Source organism: Megascapheus bottae, chromosome 9 (genome assembly GCF_031878675.1).
Source record: "Megascapheus bottae isolate mThoBot1 chromosome 9, mThoBot2.hap1, whole genome shotgun sequence".
NCBI lineage: Eukaryota > Metazoa > Chordata > Mammalia > Rodentia > Geomyidae > Megascapheus > Megascapheus bottae.
In genome coordinates this window covers 893,286-907,174 of record NC_143517.1, presented here as the reverse complement: position 1 = coordinate 907,174, position 13,889 = coordinate 893,286, and the positions used below count along the sequence as shown (strand labels likewise).

General features: G+C 37.3%; 1 protein-coding gene across 3 annotated transcripts in view; it reads right to left on the bottom strand.

Moving 5' to 3' along the window:
* The window catches only part of Spidr (scaffold protein involved in DNA repair), a 288,520-nt gene that overhangs the window by 50,937 nt on the left and 223,694 nt on the right, over positions 1-13,889 (bottom strand). For all 3 annotated transcript variants that reach the window (XM_090338799.1, XM_090338798.1, XM_090338797.1), the window contains one exon: positions 3,861-4,001. In XM_090338799.1, the coding sequence (XP_090194925.1) occupies positions 3,861-4,001 (141 nt within the window). The remainder of the gene's footprint in view (positions 1-3,860; positions 4,002-13,889) is intronic.

Sequence of the window (13,889 nt, the reverse complement as noted above, 5' to 3'; positions counted from 1 at the left end):
AATGGTTTCCCTCATTTGTCATAGCCAGTAGAAACCTTGGGTTCTACTAGCAGAGATCTGCAATAGAGCAAAACCTTGATACATAAGGCCATATAGTATGAAGGTAATTGAAAGGACCTCCAGGATATTGAAATAAAAGCCATATAACGAATGACTGTTGTCCTTAATGTACTATGTTATCTCTCATCTCCTTTGCTGTCCCTTGGGTATCTCATGTTGTTACAGTACCTCACTTTGTTATCTGATATATTGAATTTATTTGTATTTGGTTATTTGACATTTGATAGGGAAGGGGGGAAAACCAAGACGGGGTGGGGGGATTGGGGGGGGAGGGTAATTGGTACCAAGACATGTGAAAGGGTATCAATGTATGTGAATTAACGCACCTTCTATCTGGCAAATATCATGTAACCCTTTTACTAATTACAATAAAAAATATAAAAAAATAAACATAAAGAAATGAACGTTGGATGCAAAAAAAAAAAAAAGACCAGCATAAGAAAAGACAAGATATGTTACGCAGTGGCAGAGTACCTGCCTAACAATTAAAAAACTCTGAGTTCAAACTCAAACACCACAAACAAACAAGCAAATCAGTAAGGATGTTAAAGTTCAAATACAGTACTATGGTACCAAAACAATGTGATTTCTCTTTTAAGTTCGGTATGCTGGACTGCTAAGCAGCCCAGGGCATTAGGAGGACAAAGGCTAGGCACTTATCCTTGGAAGAAAGTCTTTGGACAATATGCAGTGAGAGCTCTGGAGGAAAGGCCTAGATTGAGCCAGTGGCTTGTCTTGCCAGGTTTTGAAAACTGGCCAGTTTGGCCCACCAATATAAACTATGAAGTCCACCTTTCAGAGGAAAACAAAGGCTATGTGGGCAATCTTGGGCAACCTTTCTCAACTGAGGCTAGGGACCTCGAGAAGCGAGGATTAGCCTTTGCCACCACTTTTCCCATGTGGCCATCAAATAAGCAAGAAGGGATAAGTAATGCTCCATCACTTTTCCTATAGGCCAGAGGAAATCTAGTAGACTATATAAAGATCTAAAAGACTCTACAGTCTACCCCAAATTTGTAACTATCTTTCAACTGCAAAGTTATTTTTATATTTGATACTAGTATTTAAAAATTAGCCATTTTAGCTTATTTTTAGAAGCATATTTTGTTAAGGTTTTCAAGAAGTAGATTTTAAAGTTTATGAGGGTTGCTATGAAACATAATATTTTAGGACAAAAAACCTGGAGAAACAATATTGTGTTTACTAGGCCATGGGTGGATGAGTGACAATGGATGATGTCACTAATAGGCAATTATAATATCCAGCATTCCAAAACAATTTAATAATTTGTTTTGAAGAAATGTAGCTTCCAAAAGAACAAAATGACACTAAATATTTATATGGGTGGCTATAAGCCAGTATAAAGTTAAATGCATAAAATAAATGAATCCTAGTCTAAAAAAGCACCAAATATTGTATCATCAACTTAAATATGGAAAAGGGACTAGAAGTTTATTAGTAAATCAGACTGGGAGCAATCATTTCTCCAGCACATGTGAGGCCTTAAGAAGTTTGTTAGCAAAAGACTTATTTGAACTGAGTGTATTTCCCATGGAAATGTAGATGGTAGTAACATATCCAAAGAAATGCACAAAAACTAGGTTAAATCTTAGGTACAGGATGGTAAAAAAAACCATAAACTCTATGGGTGGTGGCAAGTCTGAAACTGCTTATGAAGAATATTTTAAGACAACTTGTATGAGATTCGTCTTTAATGAGGACAGGGTTCATATGTCCCAGTACCCCTTTTTTCATGTCTAGATATGCTTTCTAACATCAGGTCAAACTGACCCTTTTCACCGCAGGGTTGTAGCTTCCCCATAATCCAGTTATGTTATAATGCAGTTACTTTTTATTAAAAACAAAAACCAAAAAAGGAAGCACTTGTTGTAAGATACATCTATATAACCAATACAACATTTTTGTATTTACTCAGGACTAATAAAGAGATTTGTTAATGATGTTCCAGGAAAATAAGGTCTTGGGGCCATAGAAAAAGCAGACAGGTCACGTGGCTGAGGCCTACATGAAAACTTTCTGCTTACTGAGTTCAATTATGAAAACTGTTCAGTAAATTATTCATGGTTTAGAATGGTCATATCAGAAAGGTCTTAATGGAAACTGCCATGGAATGCTAACAGTATTCAAATCAAAATATTATACTTATGATGGGCTTCCTTCCTCTTAGATCCTACTATGAACTCAGATAATACTATTATTAAACAAAATATCAATAAATATCAAGAGAGCTAAAGTATCACTACTTGAATAGTATAACTAAATTGCAAAGTCCCAATTTACTGTTTAAACTAATCATATGCTAGCATAGTTTTATCAAAACAACTGTTTCTTCTTGGCCAGCCCCAGTGGCTCATACCTATAATCCTAGCTACTCAGGAGACTGAGATTTGAGGATCTCAATCCAAAGCCAGCCCGGGCACCAAAGAACGAGACTCTTATCTCCAATTAATCAATTAGAAAATGGGAAATGGGGCTGTGACTCAAGGGGTGGGACAGTAGCCTTGAGCTGAAGAGCTCAGGGACAGTGCCGAGCAAGGCCCCAGAGTTCAAGCCCCATGACTGACCAAAAAAAAAAAGGTGGTTCTTTTTCATAGATTAGGATGATTATTGGAGAGTTAACAGCCACAGATCTATGTATTATTGTACCTAAGTCTATGTAAAATATTTAGGGAAAAGTGTCATATACTGACAGTGAATGAGCTTGCTTACTATGGAAAACACAACAAAACAACTTAAGAGTTTTGCTTAAAGTTCAGAAGGTCTTTTTCACTAAATTAGATTTTTATTTACGTAAGCTGTTGTGCAAAGATATTATTATTATTATTATTATTACTATAGCTAGAAAAACACACAGAAAACAAATCTTTAAAACTGAAAACCATATATATATATATACATATATTATATTTAATGTTTGTCTTCTTTCTAGCTTATTTCACTTTATTACAGACTATATTAGCCAGTTATAGGATCCTGAGAATTCTAGTCAACTGGTGAGGCAGAGGCAGAGAACCACTTGGGAAAATCAGAGAGACAGAAGCCAGTTTCCTGAAGGTTGTTCCCATAGATTAGGTCTCTAGCCATACAGTAGGACAGATAGAATCAATGAGCAAACACTACTAATGAGCAATTACATATTCTCGCATCTTGCTATCCTTATTCTACTCTGAAATAGTATTGCATTAGCAATTTAACTGTTCCTAAAATTCATTAATTTCTATAAAGGGACCACAAACTCTGAAAACCAAAATGATACATTCTTGTGATACAAATGTAAGCACTACTTTTTGTACTAGACATATGATTTCATTTAGATATTATATCCAGGAGACTTACTTTTATTTTTATTTTTTTGCCAGTTATAGGGCCTGACATCAGGGCCTGGGCACTGTCCTTGGGCTTTCTCAAGGCTATTGCTCTACCACTTGAGCCATAGCACCACTTCTAGCTTTTCTATGTATGTGGTATCAAGGAATTTGACCTGGGCCTTTGTGCAAGCTAAGCAAGCACTCTATCACTAGGCCAAACTCCTGGCCAGAGACTTATTTTTAATCCCTATTTTCCTTATTAATTTCAATAAAATTATGAGTCACTAAACATGCATGATTCTTTATATTATCCATTATGGTTCCCTAAAGGTATTTTATAGGTTCAACTCACCCTTATTTCATAGGCAATGCTGGGATGATCACAGCACATTGTTTTTAAAGATAAAATTAGAGATCAAAGACCAATGAAAGAACTGTAGCAAACTGTATAATTTTCTAGAATGTCCTTACCTTACTCTGGTGGCCTTCTGTAGAACCTTCACTCCAGTCAGGCTGCAGGACTTCCCTTCCAACTGTCTGATCTTTGAGACAGCTCTCTCCATGTGTACTTCACCAAACATTCCATAGGCATCTTGCACTAGAAGGCACAGTCTATTTAAAAAAAAAATTTAGTCTTTGAAGAGAAAAAGAGATCAGATTTCCTTCTGTTTTATTAGAAATCCACTATAGTCATCTTATAAATGGTTGAGTGAAGGCAAATGAAGTTGGTCTTATGTATCTATTGCTTTGATTTAGACATGTGTGCATTCAGATCATTAGCCACAAAATCGACACACAATTGTCTATTATCATGAAATCCTAAGCAAAATTTAAATGATGACCATCCTCTAATTTGTCATTTACTTTGGACCTTTTTTTTAAAAATTTATGTTGGCAATGTTTGTAGTTTTCACAGCATATAAGAATTGTTCTCATTCACCTTGATAAATTTATTTTTATGTAGTTTTTTATTTTGATAAAGTCTTATAACAAAATGAAACATCTTCAAAAGGCATCTCTTAGAGCTTAAAAATTTAGAAAACTATATTACAAAATAGATTGTGGGACAGAAAACAATGTTGAAGAATATATAAAAAAAGAACAAATGATGAGCAAATAATGAACCTCTGAAGTAATGAGTGTTAAGTGCTACACCAGTAAAAGGAACAAAAACTCTATACTTCTGCTGGGTACAGTGGCTCACGCCTATAATCCTAGCTACTCAGGAGGCTGAGATCTGAGGATCATGGTTCAAAGCCAGCTGGGCACTAAAGTCTGTGAGACTCTTATCTCCAATTAACTACCAGAAAACTGGAAGTAGCACTGTGGCTCAAGAGGAAGGGTGGTAATCATGAGCTGAGGAGCTCAGGAACAACGCCCAGGCCCAGAGCTCAAGACCCATGACCAACAGAAACAAAACAAAACAAAAACCTCTATACTTCATAGTGAAATGTTCTAAGTGAACAGGGAAGTATAGTTTGTAAGAGAAAAGAGAAGCAAATGGAAATCTTAGTAGGAACAAAGCATTATTATTGGATTACCAGTGTGTCATGAAGGAAGATCAATGGTGTCCCCCATAAAAATTATCAAATACAATTATGATGTAGGAAGAGTCTGAAAAAATAACTGAAGCCAGGTGTTGGTGGCTCACATATATAATACTAGTTACTTTGAGGATCTCAGTTCAAAACAATGCCAGGCAGAAAAGTTTTCCAGACTTCGTCTCCAATTAACCAGCAAAATGCCAGCCTGGAGATGCGGTTCAAATGGTAGAATGGCAGTGCTAAGAGAAACCTGGGGTCAAGAAAGCCTAATGAGAGTGTAAGGCCCTGGGGTGAAGCCCTGGTATAGGAATATGCAAAATAAACCAAAACAAAACATCCCCAAACTGAGGACCTACTGAGTACACAAGATATTAGAATTAATAGGTACAAAATTAAGAGCAAATACTTTTGAAACATAAAAATCACATATTAATAGCGGACAAGAGCTATACAAAATTACTTGGAAGATTTAAAAAAGAATAAAACAGAAGTTTTAGAAAGGGAAACTATACTTGTTGAAAAGACAAATTAACCAACTGTGTAAAAGCTACACTTTTTGTCAGTCCTGGGGCTTCAACTGAGGGCCTAGGCACTGTCCTTGGACACTTTTTTGCTCAAGGACAGTGCTCTGCAACTTGAGTCACAGTACCACTTCTGGCTTTTTCTGTGTATGTGGTACTGAGGAATTGAACCCAGGGCTTCATGCATGTTAGGTAAGCACTCTACCACTAGGGTATGCTCCTGGTCTTAAAAGCTACATTTGATCAGAACCATGTGTATATGGGATTTAGGTTACCATATACATTTCTGGATAGGTCACCCAGAAAATAGCTTAAGAGTTGAAAGAAAAAAAAATACAAGAGGGGTGAAAATATACAGTGGGCAGAATGAGAAGCACTAATATAGGCCTATTGGGAATTCCAGAATAATAAAATGGAGGAAGGAGTGATTTTGCAATTTAGTGACTACTTTTCTGCACTAATTTAAGAAACAGGAACAAAAACAAATACCCAGCTGGGCTTGTAATGATACCATAATATAACAGAGAGAACACTAAAGATAATGGCAATTTAAACGCCAGAGCATATTATTATTATTTTTTCCAATCCTGAGCACTGTCCTTGGGCTTTCCTCAAGGCTAGCACTCAACTACTTGAGCCATACAACCACTTCTTGTTTCTCTTTCTCCCTCTCCCTCTCCCTTTCCCTCCCTCTCCCTCTCCCTCCGTCTTTCTTTCTTCCTCTTCCTCTTCTTCTTCGTCTTTGTCTTCTTCGTCTTCTTGAACTCCAAGCCTGGGTGCTGTCTCTGAGCTCTTCAGCTCAAGACCACCAGACCACTGCCCTACCCCTGGAGTCACAGCCCCACTTCCCACTTCCAGCTTTTCTATGTATGTGGTACTTAGGAATCAAACACCAGTCTTTGTGTATGCTAGGCAAGCACTCTACCATTAGGCCAAACTCCCAGCCCTATTATGATGATGATGATAATGATATGTGGGCTTGAACTCAGGGTGAGTGCTGTCCTTAGCTTTTTTTTTGCTAAAGGTTACCACTCTACCACCTGAACCACAATTCCACTGTGTGTGTGTGTGTGTGTGTGTGTGTGTGTGTGTGTGTGTGTGTGTATGTGCGCGTGCGCGCACGCGCGCAATAAAGAGGGGGGTGTGGAGGCAAAGGTGTGGGAGATAATAGTCACATAGATTTTCCTGACTGGGCTAGCTTGATCTTCAGGTCTGATCCTCAGATCTCTTGATCCTCCTGAGTAGCTAGGATTACAGGTGAGAGTCACCACTGTCTAGCTAAGAACATCTTCAAAAGAATAAAAATTTGATGTATATTAACCTTCCCAGTAGTGGTAAGTAAAGTCAAAGTCATGAAATACATCAAAATACCGAAAGGCACTTCAAAATAGTATAGCAACAAAATTATAATCTGGAATAGTTATGAAATATATTTTCATATTATGAAAAAAACTGGGAGCATTTCCACCTACATAGACTAAATTCATTCATTATTAAGGTGACTGATTACTAAATAATTTCTAAATTAGAAGGAAATTTTACAGAAACCTTTTGTGTAAAAAGGTTTGAGATACAAGAAGGACTAGTAGTAAAACATAAACAAACCAAAGCAAACACACAGAGAAAAAATAACAACATAACCATTAATATTACTTAATGAATGGAGAGTTGGAAAGCTGAGGACAGATGGCATGAAAATCAAATAAGTTTAAAGGCTCTCAGGGTTTCATTCCATGCCTGAAGCTAAGATATCAAGCATAATACATGGTGAGATTTCAAGAAGAGAAACAGAGAATATACCTTACAAATTCCTGGACTGGGGGTGGGGGTGGGAGAGAGGGGGCATAGAAAGGGAAGAAATGGAATGAGAAACATAGGCATGTGACAATAATAAGAAACATATGGAAAAAGTATAAAAAGGCAAGAAATAGGCCCGGAGTTTGGCCTAGTAGTAGAGTGCTTGCCTAGCATGCACAAAGACCTGGGTTCAATTCCTCAGTATCACATACATAGGAAAAAGCTGGAATTGGTGCTGAGGCTCAAGTGGTAGAGATCTAGCCTTGAGAAAGACCAAGGACAGTGCTCAGGCCTGAGCTCAAGCCCAGGACTGGCCAAAAAAAAAAAAAAGGCAAGAAATATAAAAAAATAGGATCCTGTACTTCAATCTTCATGTTAGAAATGGAATAAAAGTTATTTAAACTTGTCAGTTAAAGGAATTTGTCATGTCATTTCAAGGAAGAAAAAAATGTCTTCCAACAGATTAATCCTGTGTGTACTTAATAGCTTCAAAATATATAACATAGGAACTAAGGATACAGGGCAAATTTTAAAACATCAACCCATCATTGTGGGAGATTTTAACACATTTCTGTGGATTATAGTCAAGAGAAGATAAAGATTTAGCAAACTTAGCTAGGCCTGGTGGGCCTGTGTTCTAACAACTTAGGAGGCAGAGGCAGGAATATACCAAGTTTGTGGTCAGCTCTGGTAAAGTTAGAAAGACCTTTGTTTTAAGAACAAAATACAAATGAAAGTGCTAAAGGTTTGTCTCAAGTAGTAAATGCTTTTCTTGCATGTGTGAGGTCCTGAGTTCAATCCTCCATTCAAACAAACAAAAACAATTTCTAACATGTTCAGATGAGTCTGATTTGTTAGGTGAATGTTGTGAAAATTATAACAACTAGGAAAATTCCTTTGTCAAGTGTGCATGGAACATATATAAAAACTGATCACCTATAAAGCAAGTCTCAGTAAAGCTGTGGCTCAATGTGGTAGAGCACTAGCTTTGAGCAAAAGAGCTCAGGCCCCAACTTCAAGCCCCATAACTGACCAAAAAAAAAAGTCTCAATGAATTTCAAACAACTTGTACCTTATAGGAACACATTCTCTATGCTGTAAATAAATGAGTAATCAAACCAAAAAAATGCAATTAAAAAACCTTACATTTGGAAAATTTATAACATATTTATAACATATCAAATTAAAGCCAATAGTTAATAAAAATACAGTCCATCAAAATTTATATATTATCAAGCTATACTGTATTCATAAATTGCTGTTAAATAGCAACTCTTTTATATAGCTACATAAAGACATTAATAGAAAAGATTTTTTTTTTTTTGCCAGTCCTGGGCTTGAGCTCAGGGCCTGAGCACTGTCCTTGGACTTTCTCAAGGTTAGAGCTCTACCACTTGAGCCTCAGCACCACTTCCGGCTTTTTTTCTACGTATGTGGTACCAAGGAATCTAACCTGGGTCTTCATGCTAGGCAAGCACTTTAACCACTAGGCCAAACTCCCGGCCCTAGAAAAGATTTTTTTAAAAAGGAAAAATAGTTATTACTGATGAAAAGAAAAAAATTGTTATGTTAAGGAATTGGTAACTTTCCATATAATAAAATAGTATTTTTCCTATTTACATATTAAAATTAGTAAATACTATATCAAATCTCTGTTAATTACCAAATTTTTCCCTCAGAGCTCAAGGATGAACCTTGAATCTTGTGAAGCCTTGCATTCTCCTCTAGTCTAGATGTGTTAAAATTTCATACCTGGACACAATCCTGGGTTTTCTAGGCACAAACTCTGAGTGTTTTATTTGCTGCTGTGTTTTACTGGATCTCCCATTTTCTTAAAAAAAAAAAAAATTTTTTTGCCAGTCCTGGACCTTGAACTAAGGGGCTGAGCATTGTCCTTGGGCTTTTTCCTCAAGGCTAGCATACTACCACTTGAGCCACAGCACCACGCCTAGCTTTTTTTCTATGTATGTGGTACTGAGGAATCATGCTAGGCAAGTATCTACCACTAGGCCAAGCTCCCAGGCCTGAATCTCCCATTTTCTATACCCCACATCTGTTCTCATTAAATGACTTCTTTAGTTAAGGAGCCTCTAGAGGGGAAAGGTAGAGGAAAAAATTTGGAACCGTGAGTAAGGTGGTAGTGTCTCATGCTTACAAACCAGGAAGCTGAGGTGTGAGGACTGTAGTTTGAAGCCAGCTAGCAGGAAAATTTGTAAAATTTTTTTTTTTGGCCAGTCGTGGGCTTGAGCTCAGGGCCTGAGCACTGTCCTTGGATTTTCTCAAGGCTGGAGCTCTACCACTTGAACCTCAGCACCATTTCTGGCTTTTATCTATGTATGTGGTACTGAGGAATCGAACCTGGGTCTTTGTGCATGCTAGGCAAGCACTCAACCACTAGGCCAAACTCCCGGCCCTTGTAAAACTTTTATATCTCCAATTAACCACTAAAAAGCCGAAAGTGGTGGTATTGTTCAAGTGGTAGTGTGGTAGCCTTGAACAAAAGAAGCTCAGGGACTGTACCAGGCCCAGAGTTAAGGGGGGGGAAAAAGAAAAAAAAAATGAAACCATGAAATTAATGATACTTTGTCCTCTGACTTTAAGGTCAGTTGTCTAGTATCAATTTCTAGACCACAGCTAATTTTTCATTCAACAGCCACTCTTGCTTTCTTCTGTTCCCTCCTGCTGGGAACTGAAGACTGCTTTAAGTTTCCAGAATGGTATGTGAGAACAGGAACAACCATTTTTTCTTTCTTGGGTCATGGGGCTTCAGCTTAGTGCCTCGGTACTGTCCTTGGGCATTTTTTGCTCAAGGCTAGTGCTCTACTACTTTGGTAAAAGGCAAAAGATTTACACAGAGTAGATTGCTCTACTACTTTGGACTACAGCTCTACTTCTCATTTTTTGGTGGTTAATTGGACCTAAGAGTCTCAAGGACTTTCCTGCCTGGCTGGCTCTGAACCTCAGTCCTCAGATCTAAGCCTCCAGAGTAGCAAGGGTTACAGGTGTGAGCCACTCTCAGTCACTTGGCTAACATTAGTACACATTTTAATAGGGAACTTGTGCCTTTCTTTGTCTGTGACCATTTAAAGGTCTTCATACCCCTACTTGCCTTCTTACCTAACAACTCTAAATAGGGAGGCTGCGGCAGGACATTGAGAACAGGACACAACGACGAAATCTGGTCACATTTTCTGGTGAGGAGCCCCCAGGGTTTCTTTAGGAAGATAGATAGTGGGTTCCCTGCCCACTATACGTGATGACACTAATGCCTGCTTGTGATATTATTTCAAATCCCCATAAATTCAAAGACAAAGTTCCCTTCTTTTTGGTTTGCTGAGAAGGAGGTGGGAACTCCTTATATTTGCCTGAGGTTTTGTCTTTATCTCAAATAACTAGGGAGGGGTGCTTTTGTTTGTTTCTTTCACCCTAGAGATGATTTGTCACCATTCTTGTCCTTCTCCCTTTGTTCATGCCTGACCACACATGTTTTCCTAGCTTGTTCTGCTAGCAGAGCTGTGGCTTAGTGACATGCTGGCTCATGCCCAAGGTGGAGTCAGTCTTCCTCTCCACTGGCTCAACTGGATTGGAACTGGAATTAAAAATTTACCTCTAAACCAGAGCTAGCTTATCAGTGGCACACAATGAATTCCTTGTCAATGCTTCCCCTAAAATCAGTGCTGATAGGACAAGTCTGGGCAGAAAAGGTACCCATGATCAACTTCTTTTTCCTGACACCTGAATTTTTACTGTAAATTGTATCATATCTAATATAACCCAAATGGCTTTCCTGGGAGGAAGCTTCAGTTTAGAAACTCTGACTTCCCAAAAGATACTTAACTTGTTTGGCTTGAATTTACTTCATTTTAATATGAGAATAAAGGCTACAGTAGTCATTAAAGTGATTTGCATAACATATAGGTAAGCTCATTAATAACACTGGGAAATAAAATCTTACTTTGATAAGCACTTAAGACCAATTTTCATAATAAAAATTTTATACTTTCACCATATTTTGGGGAGCATGTCTTGTTAGATCTATGCTTAAATCATTTATGGATTTTTTTGCTATTTTATTTTTTGCATTACTGAGGTTTGAACTCGGGACCTTGTGTTTTCTAGGCAAGTACTCTCTCACTTGAGCCAGGTCTCTAGCCTCTTTTGTTTTCAGGCAATGTTTTAGATAGGGTGTTGTGATTTTTCTTAGTGTTAGCCTAGACAGATTGTTCTATGAACTTCCACTGTACTGGATCATGGGAACATGCAACTATGATCTGCTTATTGAGATAGAGTATTGCTAACTTTTTGTCAAGACTGGCCTTGAATCATGATTCTCCTGATTTCCCTCCCTCTACCATCTAGCTGTGATTACAGGCAAAATCACTGTTTTGGCTGGCCTTATTTACTATTTTAAATAGTAGTTTGTCTTGTGTAGTTGGTATACAAAGTATGAGTGATTTTGTAACCCATGATTCTCACTGAATTTATTTGTAATTCCTTTTATGTAATTCCTTGGAATGTCGTAACATCAATTTTAGTTCTCCCTATCTAATCCTTTTGCTTTTTACTAGGATCTTCAGAAAAGAGCAGCTGATGTGCAGCTAATGACTCTGGACAACCTTATTCCTGGTTTTGAAGAAAATCCCTTTGATATTTTACAGAAATGATTGTTTGCTCTGGATATTTTGGGGGGGATAATTCTTATCTGATTAGGAATTCCTACTTTGTTATGACACTTTAAAATTATATTCATTGATACTGGATCTTATAAAATGCATTTTTTATTCCCCTGATTATGTTGTAAATAACCATTGTGTATACTTGATAAGTGCTAAGGCAATTTTTCACTCCTGAGGTAAGGCCAAAAATTCTTCACTTGCAGATTTACTTAGGATTTTTTTTTTACCTATGCCCATGAATGAACTGGCCCTTAACTTTATTTTTCATCCATATTTGATCCCATCATTTACATAAGCTTCATAAAATGAGTTGATGAAGACTTCATTTCATTTATTTCCCTAAGTAATTTGTATAAGGCTTGACCTGTGTTTTGACAATTTGGAAAAATTTAGTAATAAAACCAGCTCATTCTACATTTTGCAGATCTCAGTTAAAACAACCATGAAACATTACATAAGAGAACTGTAAAAATGAAATATAATAAAAACTTAAGCATTTGTGACACAAGTTATTGTTGTAAACTTTACACAACTGGAGAACTGCCAGACTAATTTCTGGAGCTAAAACCCCATCAATGTTCAAATTCAGGTGAAGCTCATCTACTTTGTACCAATGGAATGCTCTAAATCTTTGGATTTTATTTTTACTAGTCAATGTGAATATTGAACACGGGAAATGTGGTTAAGGTAACTGATGAACAGTTTTAAATTTTATTTGATTTTAATTGGCAAAAACATAAATAACCAATGTGGCTAGTGATCACTGTACTGTACACTCTAGTTAAAAAGCATAAGCACTAGAGGAACCAGAAAACTATGACTTTGGGGAAATAAAGCTTTTGAAGAATAATACATAACAAATGTTAGATGATGCTAGGAAGTCCAGAGCATTAAGTGAGGAAGATATTTCAAATAGGCTTCTACACAGTAGTAAAAACAGCTTGGAACTGGCACAAGAATAGGCTTGAGGATCAATGGAACAGAAAGCCCAGAAATGAACCCACAGACCTACAACCACCTAATACTTGATAAACACAGGATGGAAGAAACATAGCCTCTTCAGCAAATGGTGCTGGTGGAACTGGCTAAACATGTGAAGAAAACTGGAGCTAGATCCTTATGTATCACCCTGCACTAGAATCAATTTTGAATGGATCAAAGACCTCAGTGTAAGACCAGATACCCTGAAAATATCACAGAGAGGAGTAGAGGAAACACTAGGGATCCTTGTTATGGGTCAAAAATTCCTAAGATCCAGAATCACAATTATCAAAAAAATCCAAGAAATCAAAAGATGGATAAATGGAATTGCATTAAACTGATGTGTTTTTGCATGACAAAGGACCGAGCTAGCAAGGTAAATAGAAAGCTCACAGAATGGAAGAGGGTCTTTACCAGCTATGTATCAGACAAGGAAGGGCTCCATATCTAAAATATACTTAGAGCTCAAAAATTAACTCCCCCAAAACAAATCCTCAAAGAAACAACACCAAACACTTCAAGAGAGACTTCTCCAAAGTAGAAATAAGAATGGCCAATAGACATATGAAGAGATGGGTCAACATCTCTGGCCATGAAAGAAATATGAAACAACAGTGAGATTCCACCTTACCCCAGGGAGAATGGCCATTATCAAGAAAACCAATCTTGGTGGGGGAAGAGCATTAAGAGGGGGAAAGTGGGACAAAATGAGGAATGGGGTGACTCTATTCAAAAAGAAATGTGCTCAGTACTCAACTTAAGTAACTGTAAGTCCTCTTTATATCACCTTTGCAATAAAAAAAAAAGAAAAAAGAATCTCAAATAGGCTTCCATTTAAGTAACTTTTTACATGGTCCCCTAGAGATTGTACTTAGGTCTGAAAAAGCCACTTACTGGTAAAATGTAGTGCTTAAGCCCTTTTGGATGGTTCAAACTTGATCCCAAATTTGAACTTGTCTATACCATTGTATATGTGGCATA